Source organism: Diabrotica virgifera, chromosome 5 (genome assembly GCF_917563875.1).
Source record: "Diabrotica virgifera virgifera chromosome 5, PGI_DIABVI_V3a".
In the NCBI taxonomy this organism is placed as follows: Eukaryota; Metazoa; Arthropoda; class Insecta; order Coleoptera; family Chrysomelidae; genus Diabrotica; species Diabrotica virgifera.
The window spans coordinates 124,195,950-124,220,331 of record NC_065447.1 but is presented as its reverse complement, the minus strand read 5'-3'; the positions used below and the strand labels follow the sequence as shown (position 1 = coordinate 124,220,331).

Below are 24,382 nucleotides of genomic sequence, written 5' to 3'. Positions count from 1 at the left end.
AGTCTAAGGTTCGAGTCCCCATATAACCTTTGTGCAAAACGAAAGATGGAAATAGCGAACACTCTATTTCCAAGGAAGCCCGACAACACATTCTTACGGATAGACAATAATATTGGGCCTGCAGAGTTCACTACTGAAGAGATCATACAAGCAGCAGAAAGTATAAAGCCAGGAAAAGCACCAGGTCCAGATAAAGTAACGCCAGAAGCAATAAAACTGGTAGTAAAAGAGAAACCTGAAGTGATGCGCAAAGTATTCAATGAATTGTTGAACACACAAGAATTCCCAGATAAACTGAAGTTGGCGAGACTTGTATTATTACCAAAACCAGGAAAGAATCCGGACGAAGCCAGCTCATATAGACCTCTATGCTTACTAGATTGCATAGGAAAATTATATGAAGGTCTTATAAAGAAACGTCTTGAAGACGAACTTGAAATTCTGGGAAAAATTTCAGATAGACAGTACGGTTTTAGAAAATCCAGATCGGCTATAGATGCGGTGAAGAAGATCTCTGATACTGTAAAAAGATCAGAAAAAAGATGGGCCATTCTTGTGATGTTCGACGTGAAGAACGCCTTCAACTCTGCAAATTGGCATCACATACTAACGAAGCTCGAAGTGGCAGGAGTGTCAGACTACATCATAAATATTATAAATAAATACCTGACAAACAGATATTTAAATGTGGCATATAATACAGACATGAAACTCTCATCAGGAGTACCGCAAGGGTCCGTTTTGGGACCTACTCTATGGAATGTACTGTACAACGGCGTATTGGAAATAGACTATGGGCAAGACACCTACGCCATAGCATATGCAGATGACCTTGCAATCCTAATAGAGTCTAACATAAACAGGGATATTGAAGAAAAGGTGATAAGTTGTTACAGAAAAGTCAACAGGTGGATGACAGAGAATGACCTAGAGTTGGCAAGTAGTAAAACAGACATAGTAATATTAAAGGGACCAAGACAGAGACCAACTTTGAGCTTTGATTTAAATGGTAGTATTATAGAACCGAGTAACTGTGCTAAATATCTGGGCATACACCTTGATTCAGGTTTGAGATACACTAAACACCTTATAAATACAGTTCAGAAAGCTGAACAGAGAATTGCTGCTATGACAAAGATTATGCCAAATATAGGCGGACCTAGCAACTATAAAAGAAAATTGTATCTCCAGGTAGTACAATCCACCCTCCTATATGGGGCACCTGTATGGCTTGAAGCGTTGAGATACAAAAAATATGAGGAAATATTAACGAGAAGTCAAAGAAAACCCCTCCTGAAGGTAGTAAGTGCATACCGAACTACATCGACGATAGCTCTACAGGTGATCGCGGGTACGCTCCCCATTCACCTCCTAGCAAAAGAGCGTAAGATTATATACGAAAATGACAACGGTCACCTAATAGGAGTGAAAGCCGAGGTAAGAGAGCAAATGCTAAACGAATGGCAACAAGAATGAGAGCAACAGATAGAAAAAGCACAATGGACGAAAACACTAATTCCAGATGTGAAAGAGTGGTACCAATGTAGGTTTAAAAGAATAAATTACTTTTTTACACAATTCCTGACCGAGCACGGCTCATTCAGGTCTTACACATATCGTATAAGGAAAACTGAAGATGACTTATGTATAGAATGTGGAGTGCGTGACGACGCAGAGCATTGTGTATTCCATTGCAACGTTTTCCACGATAAACAACAAGACATGAGAAGAAAACTAGGTGAGATAACACCAGAGACTATAATGAATGTAGCCATGCAAAGCAAAGAAAATTTCAACGTGATAGTAGACCTAATAACAGAGATAATAAAAAAAAAGGAAACGAGAGAGAGAGCGAGACAAGATGGGAGATGAGAGAGTGACAGAAGACATAGTCAAGGACATTTTATCATTTATTTTACTTATACACCTTTATCTATACACTTTTATCTTTACAATGTTTTATGAATACTTATTTTATCTTACTTTATTTTATTTCAGTTGTGTAAACTTCGTTTTATTTTAACTTTTTTCATATACTCTTCTTTTTGTACACAGTACTCAATGTTTTATTTCTAGAACAAATAAAAGAATAACTACTCCTCACAGTCGGCTCCACCGACATGGAGTAGAGATAGGGTCAGCAGCGGGGCATCTGAAGTAACGTTTGTTAAAAATACGTACCGGGTGTCCATGGCTGGAATGAGGGGGTTTTAGTGGGTAGGCAGTTGCGTTTTCACGATTGATTCGCTCGGCTTCACGGGTGTCTGAATCGGGCAAGTGGACTGAATCCCACACACCAGGGTAGAGGGCAGAACACTAATTTCTTGGGGTGCTGCGGTCTACCCTGACGGTCTTATGAAGATTTCCTCCTTCCCAAAAAAAAAAGGTATAGGGAATGCTATATAAAAAAGAAAGAGTATAATAAATGCAATATTTCAAAAAAATAAAATACAGGGTGATCCATTTAAAAAAATTGAGAAAATCTTAATGTTGTTTAATAGTTCACCCTGTATACAAATATTCGTCAATGATTTAAATTAAACTTAATTTAGAAACTACAGTATATTATTTATCTTACTGTATAAAACAAATAATTGTTTATAAAGTACTTTTTTATATACAAGGTGTTAATCTCATAGGGATTTCGAAATGAAATTGGTCATAACTTTTTAAATACTCTGTATAGTAATGTTAAACCCTATATTAAAAGAACAAGAATTATCGGAGGAATATAAATATGAAAAAATATATAGGGTGTTCCATTTAAAAAATTATATGTTTGCTATACCACGCACTTACTGATCACCCTGTAGAATTTTACATATTTTCCAAGCCTGGAGAATATCATTACCTACATTTTTTCTAAATAACTTTTTTCGATATTTTATACCATAATGGAGTTATAGACCGATCCCGCACTAAAAACTCACCCTGTATATATATATATATATATATATATATATATATATATATATATATATATATATATATATATATATTGATACATGTATCCATGTGACTTCCAAATTAGATACTCGTAATACGTTGTCACTTCATATATACCGTTATGACTTCCGATTTCGGAAGTCACAACGTTTTGCCTATATTTTTACGAATTTGGCTACTAAATGGTATCAGAAGGCTTATATTAAAAATTTCGCCGGAAGTCATATCGTATCTCACATACTCATAAGATCAGATTTTAGTTCGACGGTATATCTCCAGCGCTAGTGTCGCTCCCGTACTACTATACAGGTTATGTACACAACGCGTAGCGTCTTCCGTATACCACACCGCTCGATGTGACTTCCGTTTTTTGGCAACCCTGTGTAACGGTTTCCAGACATTCATTTGTTCTAGATTCGCGGACCTAATCGCACTTAGTATTTTGTGTGCCTTTTGTTTTTAAACATGAATAATAGCAGATCTGCTTTACTTTTAAAGTTAGCCTTAAACGAAGGTACAATAAGTGATTATAATATATCTCTATAATTATATATTATCTGTACTTATTTTAATCTATAATATTTTACCTATACATTTTTTTTTTACTTCCTTTTTTACAATGAACTTCTAATTCAATCTACACTCACCGGCACGAAAAACGGGCACCTCAAAAAATGGGTAATTTTTGATGTCTCGTATCTCCCAAACCTGTTGGCCGATTTAAGTAATTTTTAATATGTTACAGCCTTATTCTTTAACAATATCGCTATAATAATATTGTTGATAGACAGGTAAATTTTCATTGTATACCGGGTGTACCAATCAAACTGGGTTTTTTTTTTCTCAATTTTCACAACACCCTGTGGAATATTCTAGCCTTAATAAAATATTGAAATTAAAACCCGACTATAGCTCCAGGTTTTCTTAACATTCTGTTTTTTTATTCATTCGCTTATGTTGGATAATAAAACAGTTATCGACTTAACAAGTAGCCATGTTCTTTATCAATAAATGGTGTTTCTAAATAAGTGCGACAAACTTTAAGGGGTATAATGATCGTTTACTTGATCAAGCTATGTCCTATATGATAATGAAAAAGTTAGGGATTCTAACAACTAGCCATGTTCTTTATCGATACAGGGTGTTTCTAAATAAGTGCGACAAACTTTAAGGAGTAATTCTGCATAAAAAAATAATGATCGTTTGGCAAAAGAATTTTATATTTGCAAGCATTTGCGGACATAGCTTTATCAAGTAAACGATCATTATACCCCTTAAAGTTTGTCGCACTTATTTAGAAACACCATTTATTGATAAAGAACATGGCTACTTGTTAAGTCGCTAACTGTTTTATTATCCAACATAAGCGAATGAATAAAAAAACAGAATGTTAAGAAAACCTGGGGCTATAGTTAGGTTTTAATTTCAATATTGTATAAAGGCTAGAATATTCCACAGGGTGTTGTGAAAATTGAAAAAAAAACCCAGTTTGATTGGTACGCCCGGTATACAATGATAATTTACCTGTCTAGAAGCAATATTATTACAGCGATATTGTTAAAGAATAAGGCTATAACATATTAAAAAAATACTTAAATCGGACAATAGGTTTAGGAGATACGAGCCATCAACAATGACCCATTTTTTGGGGTGCCCGTTTTCGTGCCGGTGAATGTATCTATTAAATAATCTAAATTATTTTAAAAAATCTTATTAAAAGCTTAAATACAATAAATGTAGGTAAATATTCTCATTTAACGAAATTTCGGAAAATTGCGTATTTTTTTGACCCAAGTAGGCTGAAAAATCGATTTTATAGTTATTGTTATTTCGAAAGTAATAAAACGTGTAAAAAATTGAATGTACAATTACAATTGAATGGAATTAAATACACAAAAAAATGAATCAAGGCGATAAAAAGTTTAAAGTAATAAATTCTAGTATTAATATGAAATACAGTAAACTCTCTCTTAATGGGGTAGGCGCAAAGTCTCGGTCCAATGCTATGTAAATGCATTTATTTTTTTCGAATTCTGAGAAAACTAAGAAATACTTTTTAAAACTTACACCCACAATGAAAGATTACATTATTACGGAGGACCGAAAGTCCCTTAGAATAAACAAAAAGTTTCTTTTGAATGAAATATTCGAAATTAAAAATTACACTAACTTTTCTCTTGTTTTTCATCCCGTTATCTTATTAAAATAAACATTATATAACTTTTCAGGGACCTTCGGCCCTCGGTAATAATGTAATCTTCCATTCTGCGTTTAAATTTTTCAAAAATATTTATTAGTTTTCTAAGAATTCGAAAAAAATTAGTGCATTTAATTAGCATTGGACCAAGATTTTGCGCTTATCTCTTAACGAACACCTCTATACTAACGGTATTTAAAACAAAACTCATTTGCCGATATTGAACCTGTACTCTTCATAGGTAAAAATACATAGGTAGGTATTTTTTCCAAATATTTTAGAATACAAAACTACATATTATTATATTTTATTATTTCAAATTAATACAGAGATGTCGACGAGTGATATTTGATATCACTTTATCAGCAGTAGGTAATAAAAATCTGTGTAGGTCATTAAAAGAAATGTGACACCCTAAGGTTGCTCTAATAATATTTAACATTGATATTATGTTGTGACTAAAAATTTGAACGGAAATGTCTGCTTGAACATATCCAATACCCAATAAAAATTTTATTTTCTTTTAAAAATGTTTCGGATTCAAGGGCGACTTGACTGTACGCTAAAACAATAATAATTATACAAACAAAACAAATATTCTGATTCGTTTTTTACGATCTTACCGAAATAGTATAGTTAATAGTTCATTAACGGATTTGCTTCAAATTTTAAAGAACGGATTGACGTGAAATTTAGCATACACATAGGTAACATGTCAAAGAAAAAAAGTGAAAAGAAAACTTTGTCCTGGGGGTGAGTTTCTCCTCTTCTCGGAGGTGAAAAATATACGTTCAAAATAAGTTCGGAAAAAGATAAACTGCCTAATTCTAAGCAACTTTTGTTATATAGAATTTTTTCACTAACTTAATACTTTTTGAGTTATTTGCGCGTTAATATGTCAATTTTTCAACAAAAAAACACTTTTATACGGTTTTTTGCCAATAACTCAAAAAGTAAGTATGTTATCGGGAAAACTATTAAAAATATAGCTTATAAAGTAACAAAATTGATGTACGTATGAACTTTTAGAATCAGTAGAAGCAAAGTTGTAGCTAATGTAAAACAGGAAACAGGTTCATATTCGTCAAATTTAAAAACGAATGATTTCACGTGAAATACCCGAAAAATGATAGCAACCAAAAAATGATGCACTGTTCTGAGAAAACTTATTACAACTTTTTTAAAGTTTTAAAAAAATCTTTTTTATGTTTTCTAAAAAAGTTCTAAACATACGCTCAAAATAAAGTAGGTCCAATTTTTGTTAAAAAAATCCGAAAAATCACCACCTAATTGGAATCTCAAATGAAATTAATACTTACCGCTTCACAAGTTATATACTTAACTTATGTAATATTTATATGATCTGTAATTTCATCGGCTTAAAGGGCTTATTTTTGAAAAAAATTGGTTTTAAAGTAAATTTTTTTTTATTTTGAAAAAAATGTTTTTTTAATGACATAAAATTTAGTAGTGATACCAAAAATTACGAATACATAGTAAGAAATGTAGGTTTGGCTTTTCTGAATATTTAGGATTATGTGTTTTTCTTTGAGACAAATATTGGTTAAGATATGGCTGTTCAAAATTGGCATACACAGTTGGTTAGTGACTAGTTTAATCCCTTTCAATTACATCCCCTTCAAAAATAAGAACTTTGAACTGATGAAGCTTACAGATCATATTTATAAACAATACATACACAGTAAATCAACTTGTGAAGTGGTGACAATTAATTTCATTTAGGATGCTAATTAGGGGGTGAATTTTATGATTTTTTACAAAAAAAAAGGATCTTCATTTTGAGCGTAACTTCCTTAATTTAATGCTAAAAACTTTCTTAACCTTTTTTTTTTAACACTAGAAAAAAGTTGTAATGAGTGTTCCCCAAAAAGTGCTTTAGTTTTTGACAGTTCACGTTGAAATATTCAATTTGGAATTTGGCGTGTATGAACCTATTTTTTATTAGTTACAACTCTTCTTTTACTGGGTCTAGGGATCTCATACATAAGTACACCATTTTTTTCACTTTTTTATGGGCTATATTTTCCCTAAGAATGTTTTTTTTTATAAAATACTTACTTTTTGAGTTAATTGCAAAAAAAAAAAACGTTAAAATGAGTTTTTTTTGTTGAAAAATGAACATATTTAGTCGCAAATAACTCGAAAAAAGTGAAAAAATGCTATAGAACAAAAGTTGCGTAGAATTAGATAGTTAATCAATTTCCGGACTTATTTTGTCTGTATATTTTTTCATCCCGAGACGAGGTGAAAGTCACCTCCATGGCAAAAGCACACATCGGCACAATATCAATTTTCTTCCTTGACATGTTACCTATGTGTATGCCAAATTTCATGTCAGCGGTTTCACAAATTTCAAAACCTACAAATTTCAAAATTTATGGGTTTTGCAATATTTTACCGTCAGCGAACGGACTACTAGTAGAGGATCCGATATAAGGCTGATCTGCATCGATCTATTTAATGGATAACAATAATTATTGGATATGCAATTTAGTATGTTAACAATTATAAAAAACAAGGGGTGCATGATCTAATTTTCTTCTGACTATAATTAATTAATAATTAATAAATGACTTTTATCTACTCTATATCATACTATGTATAAGTTTTTAGTTTGTGAAAACTGTCATTATAGATAGCAGTGCGTGAAGGGTTTAGTTTAAAGTGTGCGTAAAGTAACAATGTATTTTAAATGGGATTTACTTTTTGCACTGTTTTTGACACACTTTTATATAATCAAATATCCTTAACTTTCGCGTTGTCATGGTGATGACATAATGAGCATAAATTACAAAAAAAATTTGACAGTTTTGTGGTTTGAAAGTAATAAGAATTTTTAAATGTCAATGTTATAAAAATTGTAGAATAGAAATGAATTCCAGTGACGAAGAGTACAGTTTTTTTATTTGCTTATCGTAAATAAAATATTGTATGAAACTGTGCGTGAAGTACTTTTTGCGAACTTACGCGATGTATAGCACTCGCTCCGTTGTCGCTCATGCTCTAAACATCGCGTGCGTTCGCAAAAAGCATACTTCACGAACTGTTTCATAAATAACTATTTTCATATATTAAAAAAAAATGTTTCGACCCGGGTAGATATTATTCCAGATTTTCAGATTTCAGCACAGTGTTAGATGGTTGGGGCATATATGGAGAGCAGGTAGAGCAACAACTATAAACTCAATTTTTACAATGGAAACCCGGAGTTAGAAGGAGGCGCGGAGGAACTAGAATAAATAGTTACACGAAGTAAAGGAAGATTTACATAGGGCAGGAATTAGAGACTAGCAGAAAAAGACAGGATAGAAAGAAATGGAGAAACATAGTCAATAGTATCGAGTAGCAGACTGGGACTAATCTGCTTGAAAAAGATCTAGATAGCTTTTTAGCGGCTCATCCCCACCTGGGGTATTTAGCCATTTAATTTTCTTATTACATATTATTACTGGTACATCAAAAATTAAAAGGACGGTGTCTGTCATAAAATGTAAAATTCAAAATTTAGTTAAGAAAAATAATAAATATTAAAATTTTCTATAAGTTCAAATTTATTTATTAACATTTTTGATATAATTTTCATAAATAAATGACTTACTATTGACACTTTTTTAATTAATTCCAATAAATCCATTTTACAGCAATAATAAAATATTAGTATTTGTAAAATAAATATCAATCATATCATAAATAACAGGTTTACAAAAAAAACTAAATTTCGAACTATTTGACGAAACCGTATGACAAGGGGGTTTTTGGGGTGGCTGATTACGAATCCGGGGTCCGCTCACCTCTATCACGTCCAGTAAAGGTCATTTCAAGGTAGAATCAAGATAAATCGACAGTCGCTCTGAAAATGTATATTAGGAGGTTTTTGGAGTCGCTGAAGACGAATCCAGAGTCCGCTGACCTCTATCACGTCTAGTTCAAGGTCATTTTATGGTGAAATCAACATAAATCGACACAATCGCTCTGAAAATATATACTAGGGGCTTTTGGGGTCGCTGATCATAAAAACTGCGGTCCGTTGAGCTCTACCACGTCATGTAAAGGTCATTTCAAGGTCAAATCAGGACGTGTCCACAAAATTGATTTGACTTTGAAGTGACCTTTACCTGACGTGGTTGTGCTCAAGGGACCCCAGTTTTGTGATCAGCGACCCCAAAAACACCCTAATATACTTTTTCAGAGCGATTCTGTCGATTTATCTTGATTTGACCTCGAAATGACCTTCAGCTAGACGTGATAGAGGTCAGCGGATCCCGGATTCGTCGTAAGCGACCCCAAAAACCCCCTAATATACTTTTTCAGAGCGACTGTCGATTTATTTTGATTTGACCTTTAAATGACCTTTACCTGACGTGATAGAGTTCAGCGGACCCCGAATTCGTGACCAGCGACCCGAAAAACCCCCTAGTCACATGGGTTCGTCAAATAGTCCGAAATGTATTTTTTTGTAAACCTGTATAATCAAAGAGTATCAATCTTTTAATTTAAATAGACAACTGTAAAACACAGACAACTGTATTCACAGTAAAAGTTTCAAAAGATCACACATTACGCTCAAAGTAGGACGTAAATCTAGCAGACAAGTCGTTGTGACTTCCAAAATATGACAACACCGCTGGAAGTGACAACGCGCCTTGAACTACCCAATATATGGAAGCCATAACGTATGCTATACGCTTCGGTATATACGTATATATATACAAAATTTATTTTGGTAAATCCTTTCCCCTCAATAGGTAGTCCCATTTTATAAGCCCCCCTTTTACCAAATACACAATTTTTAAAAAATAATTCCTAGTAGAAAAGGTGGAGGTCGGACAGCCTCTTCTGTATACCGGAAGTCACAACTTAACGTGCATCTATATATATATATATATATATATATATATATATATATATATATATATATATATATATATAATGTGTACATGTCTCTCGTTTTGTGTTTTTTAGCTTGTAGTTTGTATTGAGAAGACTTTTTGTACTGGGCCTGATGATGAGTCATATATTGTAAGACTCGAAACCGGTTGCCCCATGATTATATAACAACTAATAAAAAATACAAACTAAAGATTGCGAGTATTGACTCAATTACTATATCCAATTGTATAATGGACTCGCATTGGCAACCCTTTCATCAACTGTTATTAAATTTACAAATGTTTGTATCAAAAATAAAATATAATATTTCTTTTAATGTGTTTAAATTCAATTTACAATGTGATTGGATCTCACTCCAGTGTTTTTCTATGCTGTTTAGAATTAAATAAGACGGAATATTGGTATATAGAGATACTACATCAAAACTTACTAACATGTAATTTTCTGGGATTTTTTTATCGTTTATGAAATTACTAAAAACAAAAGAATCTTTAATTACTGTGTCATTGTTGAAATTGTATGCATTTGTTAAAATTGTTGTAATAAAATTTGCCAATTTATTGTTGGGAGAATCTATTGAAGAGATTATTGGTCTCATTGAAAGAGTGGGTTTGTGTACTTTCGGCAATGCATAGAATCGTGGAGCTACTGAATTGTAAATTTTCAATGATTTTGATTCACTAGCAGAGATGTTGCCATTATTTGCTAATTTTGATATAAGTTTGTTTGATTTTTGTTGCAATGTGCATGTCGGATCATTTGTGAGTTGCTTATAATATTTGACATCTTTTAGCAATGATTGACTTTTATTTATATACTCGTCCTTGTACATTGCAACAGTTATGTTACCTTTATCACTGCGGAGAATGTATAATTCTGGATTCTTAATTAAAAATCATTTTGCTTCACAGAATAAGTCATTAAAGAAATGATTACTATTGTTTGTTTTATGCAAATAGTTTGTTATAATATTTGTGCTTTTTGACCGAAACATATCTTTATTGTTAGCGTCAAATTTTGCAATTAGTTGTTCTATATCAGACAACAAGTCAGATAATTTAAAATCTCTAAGATTAGGAAAAAGACAAAATTTCGGTCCTAAGGCTAAAAACTTTTTAATGTTGAAAGGAAATTCTATATTTGTTAAGTTATGAAACCATTTCTCTTGGAATTTAACCTTAGCAAAATTGTCAACTTTTAATTTTTGGAATTTGTTTATGTTTTGACATTTTATTTGATTATAATGAATGTTGTATTTTATTTTTTGTCGTCTTTTATATTCATCAATAATATGGTTTGGTATTGACTGGCCTAATTTAGATTTGATACTTGTTAACTGTTTTTCAAAATACTTTATATCCGATATTGTGGAATTAATTTCAAGATTTAATATCTGTTTCTTAATATTAGAATTAAAACTTTGTATTTTGTTACCTGTTTTGCCTCCTCTATGATGTAATAAATTATTTACATTAACCATACTGTTCTTTATGTGCTTCGGAAAGATGTGATGTTTTCTACGTTTCAGAAGAAAGATTTGCCTGTTTCGTAAAGTAGCTAACTTGATGTTAAAATTGGCTCATTGACAAAAAATAAAATACAACATTCATTATAATCAAATAAAATGTCAAAACATAAACAAATTCCAAAAATTAAAAGTTGACAATTTTGCTAAGGTTAAATTCCAAGAGAAATGGTTTCATAACTTAACAAATATAGAATTTCCTTTCAACATTAAAAAGTTTTTAGCCTTAGGACCGAAATTTTGTCTTTTTCCTAATCTTAGAGATTTTAAATTATCTGACTTGTTGTCTGATATAGAACAACTAATTGCAAAATTTGACGCTAACAATAAAGATATGTTTCGGTCAAAAAGCACAAATATTATAACAAACTATTTGCATAAAACAAACAATAGTAATCATTTCTTTAATGACTTATTCTGTGAAGCAAAATGATTTTTAATTAAGAATCCAGAATTATACATTCTCCGCAGTGATAAAGGTAACATAACTGTTGCAATGTACAAGGACGAGTATATAAATAAAAGTCAATCATTGCTAAACGATGTCAAATATTATAAGCAACTCACAAATGATCCGACATGCACATTGCAACAAAAATCAAACAAACTTATATCAAAATTAGCAAATAATGGCAACATCTCTGCTAGTGAATCAAAATCATTGAAAATTTACAATTCAGTAGCTCCACGATTCTATGCATTGCCGAAAGTACACAAACCCACTCTTTCAATGAGACCAATAATCTCTTCAATAGATTCTCCCAACAATAAATTGGCAAATTTTATTACAACAATTTTAACAAATGCATACAATTTCAACAATGACATAGTAATTAAAGATTCTTTTGTTTTTAGTAATTTCATAAACGATAAAAAAATCCCAGAAAATTACATTTTAGTAAGTTTTGATGTAGTATCTCTATATACCAATATTCCGTCTTATTTAATTCTAAACAGCATAGAAAAACACTGGAGTGAGATCCAATCACATTGTAAATTGAATTGAAACACATTAAAAGAAATATTATATTTTATTTTTGATACAAACATTTGTAAATTTAATAACAGTTATTATAAACAAACATCAGGCACTCCCATGGGAAGCTCATTATCGCCAATCATCTGCAATTATGCTCTGGATGATCTCATTGAAGAATGCTTAAAAATAATACCTTTTCATATTCCATTTGTCAAACGTTTTGTAGATGATTTGATCCTAGCAGTACCTAATGACAAAATGAATGAGGTTTTAAATATTTTCAACAACCAATGTAGCCAATTACAGTTCACTGCAGAAAGAGAACAAAATAACAGTCTTCCTTTTCTGGATATGGTAGTCCATCGCACTCAAGATAATAGTCTCAGAACAGAATGGTATCGAAAACCGATTTCTAGCAATAGATTCATAAATTACTATTCGGAACATCCTACACGAATGAAAATAAACCTAATTTTGAGACTAAAAAGTAGAGTAACAAAAATATCTCATCCAACATATAGAGAAGAGAGTTTGAAGAGACTAAAAAGGATACTAATGGAAAACTCTTATCCGGTAGGACTACTTAATAAATTAATTTTTAGTAATGCAACCTCTCCAGTTTCCATCACATTGACTGAAAATCCCAACAATAAAAAACAACCCACAGTGAAAACGGCAAGCCAAGTAATAAACAATAGTCCAACAGTTGACACCTTAGTACCAACAACACCACAAATATTTGGATCTTTACCTTATATTCCTATCTTAACACCAAAACTTCTTAAATCAAATACCTTGCTCAGACTGCGATAAGGTTTATATAGGAGAAACTTCTCGTACATCAGCAGAATCATTTCGCACAGAAGTGATATTAACACAAACAAATCACAAGCTTGTGCATTAGCCGACCACTCAATTAATCTGAATCATTCATTTAATTTTTCACAAGCGTCAATTTTAGAGAGGGTGAAAAATGAGCAGAAGAGATTATTTGTAGAAATGACACACATCCAGAAAAATAAAAAATGCATGAATAGAAAGTCAGATATAGACAAATTGAGTAACATTTATTGCTATATATTAGCATATCAACAAACATTTGGCACAACATCATAATCTGATTTTGTATCGTACATTCCATCATTAAAAATTCATAATAGACTGAAGACAAATTGACTGGACTAATTTATTTTCATCAAATTAACAACTATAATAAAAACAACTATTGTTACTGGTTTTGCTTTCCTCCTAAAGAAATGGTAAACAATTCATATAGTGTTGAACAACGAACCATGGAAACAACATAATGTTTTAGATTGCTTTAAATATTTTAATATGTGTGTGATTGTCCTTTTTGTAAAGTTTCAACTTTATCTTTTAATCTCACGACTAGTAAGTTAGAAAAATAAATTGTAAGTACATCATTTTTATATTTTGAAATTTTTGTAGATGTCTTGAAAAAGAATTAAAGCAATTTTAAAGCAATTCGAAAGCCTGACAGTAAGTCAAAGAGTTTTCTTTGTCTTGTGGGCCAATAAATAGCGTGACTGCATCCTCAAGAGATACTACTTTATAATATGTATATATATATATATATATATATATATATATATATATATATATATATATATATATATATATATACAGGGTGCGCTAAACCTCTGGTTTTCTTTGATTACGGCTAAATTATTGGATATACAAAAAAATGTTTTTAACAAAATTAATGTATATCGAAGCCGTCTATAATTTAAAATTATTTTCGATTATACAGGGTGAGTCAGAACGACGGTACGAACCAAAGTTATGTTTTTTTAAATGGAACACCCTATATATTAAATCACTTCTGAATACAGTTTTTAAAAATATCAAGAATTTATATAAGGTATTATAGGCCTAAAGTTAACAATTTTCGAAATATTTACACTTTTATTGAGAAAAATGGTAATATTCAAAGGGCTGTGGATTAGGCTTTCAAGGTAATAAAAATTTAAATGATATGTCAAAGTTTTTTTAGCATACTGTTATTTTTTAAAAAATTAACATATTTGACATATACCCATAAAATATACAGTGTGATCACTATTTGCAAATACAAAATTTTCTCATTTTTTTTAAATGGGACACCCAGTATATTAGTATTACCTTTTGTAGTAAATGTTACAACCTTTCTTTTGGTATAAGGTTGTATGTACCTAGCGTCTTCCGTTTTGTAGATATTTAAAAAAAACTATAGATATTACGTTTTTGCGGATTTATTACTAAAAAATTTTTTTGCAAAAAAAAATAATTATAATCTGGTTTTAGAAACATACATCAAAATATCAAATATGAAAATAAAAACGTAATTAAAGATTACATAAATTAGTTACTAAATTAAATAAACCACCAAATTTGATATCTACCCTAGTAATTTTTCTACCACATCAACTTTTCTGTACCAAATTAAATGTTAGCTATATTGTATTTACGAGTAAGATCTGTTAAACTTTTAATTTACCTTTTAAATTTACTTACTTCTTGAGAACATAATTATAAAGTATGCTTTGAAACAAATTAATGTTAAATATATTAGTCAAATTATTTATTAATATAAATAGTATTAACTGGTGTCACAAAAGCTGGTAATACTTTTGTAGCTGAAATTTTTGTAACAATCTTTTATATTTTAAATTTTAATTTTTCAACCGAACAATTGATGGATATGACATTTGTTTTGGGTGAAACCATTAGAAATTATTACCAGCTTTTTTGACACGACTATATAGATACTATTTACTTCATAATAGGTATACTTCTATAACGTTAATTTGTTTCAAAGCATACTTTATACGTTCTCAAGATGTAGGTAAATTAAAAAGTTATTAACTGATCTTACTCAATACAATTTAACTAACAAAATTGGGTACAATAAAGTTACTAGGGTAGAAAAATTTCTAAGGAAGATTTTAAAATTGGTTGTTTAATTTAATAATTAATTTATCCATATTAATTACTTATTTGTACGGAATGGAATGCCAATGGGCTTCTACAACATAAAAATGAACTGCAAACTATCCTAGATACAGAAGAAGTTGATTTATGTCTCATAGCTGAAACACATTTCACGAAACAATCTTTTATAAAGCTTAGAGGATACAGGGTATACCACACTATACATCCTGACAATGCAGCCAAAGGAGGCAGCGCACTAATAATAAAAGATAACATTGAACATTATGAGGAGCTAAAATATGAAACAGAACACATACAAGCAACTACGGTATGTGTCAAACTCAAAACTAATTGCGAAGTTAATGTAAGCTCAATTTATAGCCCCCCTAGGCATTCCATTAAAAAAGAACAGTATGTAGAATACTTGAAAAGTTTGCGAAAAAGATATATCATTGGAGGTGACTTTAATGCAAAGCACACCCAATGGGGATCAAGATTAACAACAACTAAAGGAAAAGAGTTACTGGCAGCCATAAAAGAACAGACATGTGAAGTAATATCAACAGGTAGACCGACTTATTGGCCAACAGATACAAACAAAATACCGGACTTAATTGATTTCTTTGTTAATAAAAATATTTCATCCAACTATGTAGATATTAATGAAGGTTGGGATATTAATTCAGATCATTCACCCATAATACTCACTGTGAGTGACACTGTGATTATCAGAAAGGATTGTAACCCAATACTAACAAATAAACTAGCAGACTGGGAAAGTTTTAGATCAATCCTTGAAGATAGAATTGAACTAGCAGTACCATTAAAAAAACCTGAACAACTAGATGAGGAAGTTGAGTTGCTTGTACAAAATATACAAAAATCAGCATGGGAAAGTACTCCTACTATAAGATCAAACGTCAAAGGAAACAACTATCCGAAAGAAATTAAAACGTTAATTAAAGAGAAAAGAAAACTTAGAAGGAAGTGGCAACAAACCAGAGCACCCCAAGATAAAACAAATTTAAACAATGCTAGTCAAAAACTTAAAAGAGAGATTCAAAATATAAAAAATGAGTCAATCAGTTATTACCTGAGAGAGTTGACGGAAAGCACAGAGTACTCTCTATGGAAAGCTACAAAAAGGCTAAAAAGACCAGTAACCCATTCTCCACCCATTAAACTAGAAGATGGTAGCTGGGCTAGAAGTAATGAGCAAAAGGCAGAGAGATTTGCCACATATTTAGAAAATACATTTAAACCGCATGATGACCAAAATAATGATCAAATATCGATAGAGACTAATCAGACAGAGGATGTCCATGAACCTAGCAGAGCAAGGTTAGCAGAATGGAATCAGACCAAGTGCATAATTAGGTGCTAATTAGGTGCTAATTAAGTACCCCAATGGCGAATTTAGTGCTCCTTTTTTTTTAATTATGACGTGTTCTGCCCGGTACATATGAACTCAGCAGAGCACAACCATAAAAAACATCAAATCGAAAAGTGACCAAGCTTATAATTAAGTACTAATTAGGTGCTAATTTAGTACCCCAATCGCGAATTTAGTGTTCTTTTTTTTTAAATTATGACGTGTTCTGCCAGGTACATATGAACTCAGCAGAGCACAACCATAAAAAACATCAAATCGAAAAGTGACCAAGCTTATAATTAAGTACTAATTAGGTGCTAATTTAGTACCCCAATGGCGAATTTAGTGCTCCTTTTTTTTTTTAATTATGACGTGTTCTGCCAGGTACATATGAACTCAGCAGAGCACAACCATAAAAAACATCAAATCGAAAAGTGACCAAGCTTATAATTAAGTACTAATTAGGTGCTAATTTAGTACCCCAATCGCGAATTTAGTGCTCCTTTTTTTTTAAATTATGACGTGTTCTGCCAGGTACATATGAACTCAGCAGAGCACAACCATAAAAAACATCAAATCGAAAAGTGACCAAGCTTATAATTAAGTACTAATTAGGTGCTAATTTAGTACCCCAATCGCGAATTTAGTGCTCCTTTTTTTTTTAAATTATGACGTGTTCTGCCAGGTACATATGAACTCAGCAGAGCACAACCATAAAAAACATCAAATCGAAAAGTGACCAAGCTTATAATTAAGTACTAATTAGGTGCTAATTTAGTACCCCAATCGCGAATTTAGTGCTCCTTTTTTTTAAATTATGACGTGTTCTGCCAGGTACATATGAACTCAGCAGAGCACAACCATAAAAACCATCAAATCGAAAAGTGACCAAGCTTGTAATTTAGCACTAATTAGGTGCTAATTTAGTACCCCAATCGCGAATTTAGTGCTTCTTTTTTTTTAAATTATGACGCGTTCTGCCAGGTACATATGTACTCAGCAGAGTACAACTTTAATAAACGTCAAATCGAAAAATGACCAAGCTTATAATTAAGTACTAATTAGGTGCTAATTTAGTACCCCAATCGCGAATTAAATGCCCCATTTTTTCTTTCCTTTAAGCCATGTTCTGCCGGGTACATATGAAGTCATTATAGTACTACCTCAAAAAATCAAAAAAGTCCAAACATACCTATCTTAAATTTAGGTGCTAATTAGGTGCTAATTAAGTGCCCTAATAACGAAATTTCATGCTCAGTTTTTTTTCCAAATTTTGGCGCGTACTGCATTCAAGTTTATGCGAGGTCAGTACAAAGTCAAGACGTTGAAAAAATCATCAATACAGTTGCTGGCCTATCTCACATTTGAGTGCTAATTAGGTGCTTATGTAGTACCCCAATCGCGAATTTAGTGCTCCTTTATTTTTTAAGTTATGACATGTTCTGCCAGGTACATATGAACTCAGCAGAGCACAACCATAAAAAACATCAAATCGAAAAGTGACCAAGCTTATAATTTAGCACTAATTAGGTGCTAATTTAGTACCCTAATCGCGAATTTAGTGCTTCTTTTTTTTAAATTATGACGCGTTCTACCAGGTACATATGTACTCAGCAGAGTACAACTTTAATAAACGTCAAATCGAAAAATGACCAAGCTTATAATTAAGTACTAATTAGGTGCTAATTTAGTACCCCAATCGCGAATTAAATGCTCCATTTTTTCTTTCCTTTAAGCCATGTTCTGCCGGGTACATATGAAGTCATTTTCGATTTGATGTTTTTTTATGGTTGTGCTCTGCTGAGTTTATATGTACCTGGCAGAACACGTCATAATTTAAAAAAAAAAGGAGCACTAAATTCGCGATTGGGGTACTAAATTAGCACCTAATTAGTACTTAATTATAAGCTTGGTCATTTTTCGATTTGACGTTTATTAAAGTTGTACTTTGCTGAGTACATATGTACCTGGTAGAACGCGTCATAATTTAAAAAAAAGAAGCACTAAATTCGCGATTAGGGTACTAAATTAGCACCTAATTAGTGCTAAATTATAAGCTTGGTCACTTTTCGATTTGATGTTTTTTATGGTTGTGCTCTGCTGAGTTCATATGTACCTTTAATTATAAGCTTGGTCACTTTTCGATTTGATGTTTTTTATGGTTGTGCTCTGCTGAGTTCATATGTACCTGGCAGAACACGTCATAATTTAAAAAAAAAGGAGCACTAAATTCGCGAATGGGGTACTAAATTAGCACCTAATTAGTACTTAATTATAAGTTTGGTCACTTTTCGATTTGATGTTTTTTATGGTTGTGCTCTGCTGAGTTCATATGTACCTGGCAGAACACGTCATAATTTTTAAAAAAAAGGAGCACTAAATTCGCGATTGGGGTACTTAATTAGCACCTAATTAGCACCTAATTATGCACTTGGTCTGATTCCATTCTGCTAACCTTGCTCTGCTAGGTTCATGGACATAGACAGAGGAGAGAATCAGACCAACATCCCCGAAGGAAGTAGCTGATGAAATAAAAGACAATATAAATCCTAAGAAGGCACCAGGATATGATCTAATTACTGGAGAATTACTAAAAAACCTGCCTCGTAAAGCCATAGTCAAATTGACCAACATCATCAATGCTGCATTTAGATTGAGATATGTTCCAAATTTATGGAAAATAGCTGAGGTTATAATGATACCAAAACCAGGAAAATCACCAAATGAAGTGTCTTCATATAGACCATTATCACTTTTACCAGTGATGTCGAAGCTTTTTGAGAAACTTCTGCTAAAAAGAATAAAACCAATAATAGAAGAGAAAAAAATGATTCCAAACCACCAATTTGGCTTCAGAAATAAACATTCTACGATTGATCAGGTACACAGAATGACTAACATAATTGAGAAATCATTAGAAGAAAAGAAAGTCTGTTCTACAATCTTTTTAGACGTAGCTAAGGCCTTCGACAAAGTTTGGCATGAAGGTTTAGTCTAAAAACTCAAAATTCTTATGCCTAAACAATATTCAGAAATTTTACAATCATATATATCTGACAGATATTTCAGAATTAAGCAAGAAGACGTGTACGTACACTGATCTAAAAGAAATCAGAGCAGGAGTCCCTCAAGGAGGCGTATTAGGTCCTGTTCTCTACCTGTTATACACATACGATATACCTGAAATGGAAAATGATACTATAGCCACATTTGCAGATGACACCGCTATCTTAGCAGTAGGTGATACCAGCGAAGAAGCAGCAGAAAAATTACAGTTGGCAATCAATAAAATACACAACTGGACTAAAAAATGGAAAATCAAATTAAATGAATCTATTCATGTCAATTTTACAAATAAAAAAATCGAAAACATTCCAATTAGAATAAATGATGCCCAAATACCATATGCATCTTCTGCAAAATGTTTAGTTATCTTACTTGATGCAAGGCTTCGCTGGAAAGTCCATATTAAAAAGAAAAGGGAAGAATTAGGTATCCGTTACAAAAAAATGTATTGGCTGATGGGAAGAAACTCTGCATTGTCCACATATAACAAAATACTTTTATACAAACAAATACTTAGACCAGTATGGATGTATGGTTGCCAACTCTGGGGCTGTGCCAATTCACGTGATATTCAGATTATCCAGAGATTCCAGAATAAAGTATTATGGAACATCGTTGATGCTCCTTGGTATATCCGAAATGTCGACCTCCACAAGGATCTTGAGATGGAAGATGTAGACAAAGTTATCAAGAAGATGGCAGGTAGTCACGAACAACGGCTCCATAGTCATGTAAACATCGAGGCCATCCAGCTCCTCGATAATACTGGGCTAGAAAGAAGACTCAAACGAAGAAAACCATTTGAGTTAGTGTAAAGTGTTGGTGTAAAAGCAGAGCATAGTGTTGTATTGTGTGTTAGTTTTAGTTTTAAAATTTCATACTTGTTAAAAAAAATAAGAGGACACCATAGGGTTAAGATCTTAGATTATGTATCATTTAGTAATATAAGTTAAAGAAGAACTGATAATTGGTCAAATGATGACCAGATTTCAGTAGTCTAAACACAGCTTGTGTTTAATAATAAAAAAAAAATTAGTATGGTAAAAAATTGTTAGTAACATAATTTTAAAGTTATTAAATTCAATTAAGTTGCACTTGCATACGTTTTATTTTAATCTTTAATTACGTTTTTATTTTCATCTTTCATATTTTAGTGTATGTTTCTAAAATCAGAGTATAATTTTTTTTTGCAAAAAAATTTAATTAAAATTATCGCGGATATAAAATATCCGCGAAACGTAAAATCTATAGTTCTTTTTTAAATATTTACAAAACCAAACATGCTATGTACATACAACCTTATACCAAAAGAAAGGTTGTAATATTTACAACAAAATGCAATAATAATATACAGGGTGTTCCATTTAAAAAAAAATGAGAAAATTTTGAATTTGCAAATAGTGATCACACTTTATATTTTATGGCTATAAGTAAAAGATATTAAATTATTTAAAAATGACATTATATTATAAAAACTTTGACCTACCACTTAAATTTTTATTCCCTTGGAAACATAATCCACAGCCCTATAAATATTACCATTTTTCTCAATAAAAATGTAAATATTTCGAAAATTATTAACTTTACGCCTATAAGACCTTATACGAATTTTTCATATTTTTAAAAACTGTATTTAAAAATGATTTAATATATAGGGTGTTCCATTTAAAAAAATACAACTTTAGTTCATACCGGTTCATTTTTTTGTATATCCCATAGTTTAGCCGTAATCAAAGAAAACCAGAGGTTTGGCGCACCCTGTATATGCGCTACGTATTTTCAATACTGCTGTATGGTGCAAAAGCCATCTCCTTTTATGGAATTAACAAGCAGCCGTAAAAGCAGCATGCGTAAAATGTCGAATGTGTATTTTGTCGCAAAAGCAATGGTGTTCCAGCGTATGGAAAAAGAAACAAGTTATCAGCAAGATTATCTGGACCAATATGGTTGCAGATCTTGTTCGACATTAAATTTAATACAGTAACCGTCACGCTACTAGACAGACCGGTACATTGAGCTAATACAGTCCTGGACCCTTCACTTGTTGCACTGTTTACTTTTATGTATAGTGACGTCTAGAACGTCAGAAATGTATAGAAATCAATATAAACACAGAAATTAAACAAAAGTTATAAAGTATTGTAATATTGTTGGTGTTTGAATAATGTTTTTTTAAAGCAGAGTAACGATATTATTAATTAATGCACTTTTTTATGGAAAAACAATTATTTTGAATAGTTTCATGACAATCACATGACATGACAGACATGAAAGTTACAGGTGAGAACCATAGACTTATATATTATCATAGACAGAGTGTCATTCAGAGCGAAGTGACGACACCATCTTTTTATTAGGCTCAGTGCTGTTTCACTCTTACGCATAGTAAAGCTGCGAAAGTAGTCCTACCCTTCCATGCCTATACTCACATTTAATGTCATCTTAGTTTCTCGATACAATGTGCTAGAGATACTGCAAACCAGTCCAAGAGATCTTGTCGTCAGGAAGCGCGGAGGGTAGGCTCACTCTATGTTAATATATACCTCTATGGTGAAAACTGGCCAGATTAGACTAAGCCTAGCAATTAGGTACCCGGGTATCTGCTAGCGTGGCGCTTACTCTATCCGAATTTGTAAAAATATTGACAATACAAATAAAAGTGATGATGACATAAATATGCAATACTTACATTTTTAAACGTTATTTCTGGTGGTTTAGTCTGAACCTTGGGGGCTGTTTTCTCTTCATTCAAGCTGGTTTTCTTTGATGATAAGAGTATTCTCGTATACTTTGGCACAGGTTTATTGAAATGTGTAATTGGAACAGTTTTCTTAACGTTAGGTGTAAGTATGAAGTTCGATTGGCCCAAAGTGTTTTTATTCAGCAACATATATTTTGTCATAGGCGCCCCTGACTTTGTCACCTAGACATGTAATATCAATTTTAAGACTACACAGATGTTACGTTTTCTTTTTGAAATAAAGTATTAGTACAATAGATATATTATATTATCAAAATCATTGGAACGTTCGACTGTATGACTTGTTGCAGTAACTTGTTGAAACTATCACATAAGTACCTTCACATTTGTTTATCAAGTAATCCCCCTAAATGACCGTATACCGCTTTTCTTTCATTCTCCCACAGTTCGACTTGAGAAACACACACACACACACACACACACACACACACACACACACACACACACACACACACACACACACACACACACACACACACACACACACACACACACACACACACACACACACACACACACACACACACACACACACACACACACACACACACACACACACACACACACACACACACACACACACACACACACACACACACACACACACACACACACACACACACACACACACACACACACACACACACACACACACACACACACACACACACACACACACACACACACACACACACACACACACACACACACACACACACACACACACACACACACACACACACACACACACACACACACACACACACACACACACACACACACACACACACACACACACACACACACACACACACACACACACACACACACACACACACACACACACACACACACACACACACACACACACACACACACACACACACACACACACACACACACACACACACACACACACACACACACACACACACACACACACACACACACACACACACACACACACACACACACACACACACACACACACACACACACACACACACACACACACACACACACACACACACACACACACACACACACACACACACACACACACACACACACACACACACACACACACACACACACACACACACACACACACACACACACACACACACACACACACACACACACACACACACACACACACACACACACACACACACACACACACACACACACACACACACACACACACACACACACACACACACACACACACACACACACACACACACACACACACACACACACACACACACACACACACACACACACACACACACACACACACACACACACACACACACACACACACACACACACACACACACACACACACACACACACACACACACACACACACACACACACACACACACACACACACACACACACACACACACACACACACACACACACACACACACACACACACACACACACACACACACACACACACACACACACACACACACACACACACACACACACACACACACACACACACACACACACACACACACACACACACACACACACACACACACACACACACACACACACACACACACACACACACACACACACACACACACACACACACACACACACACACACACACACACACACACACACACACACACACACACACACACACACACACACACACACACACACACACA

At 32.8% G+C, this 24,382-nt stretch overlaps 1 protein-coding gene across 3 annotated transcripts in view; it reads right to left on the bottom strand.

The window, feature by feature from the left end:
* Window positions 1-24,382, bottom strand: part of LOC126884361 (KAT8 regulatory NSL complex subunit 3) — a 720,298-nt gene that overhangs the window by 106,062 nt on the left and 589,854 nt on the right. For 2 of the 3 annotated variants that reach the window (XM_050650289.1, XM_050650290.1), the window contains one exon: window positions 22,617-22,850. The exons of the other annotated variant lie outside the window; for it this stretch is intronic. In XM_050650289.1, the coding sequence (XP_050506246.1) occupies window positions 22,617-22,850 (234 nt within the window). The remainder of the gene's footprint in view (window positions 1-22,616; window positions 22,851-24,382) is intronic. 3 annotated transcript variants of the gene reach the window in all.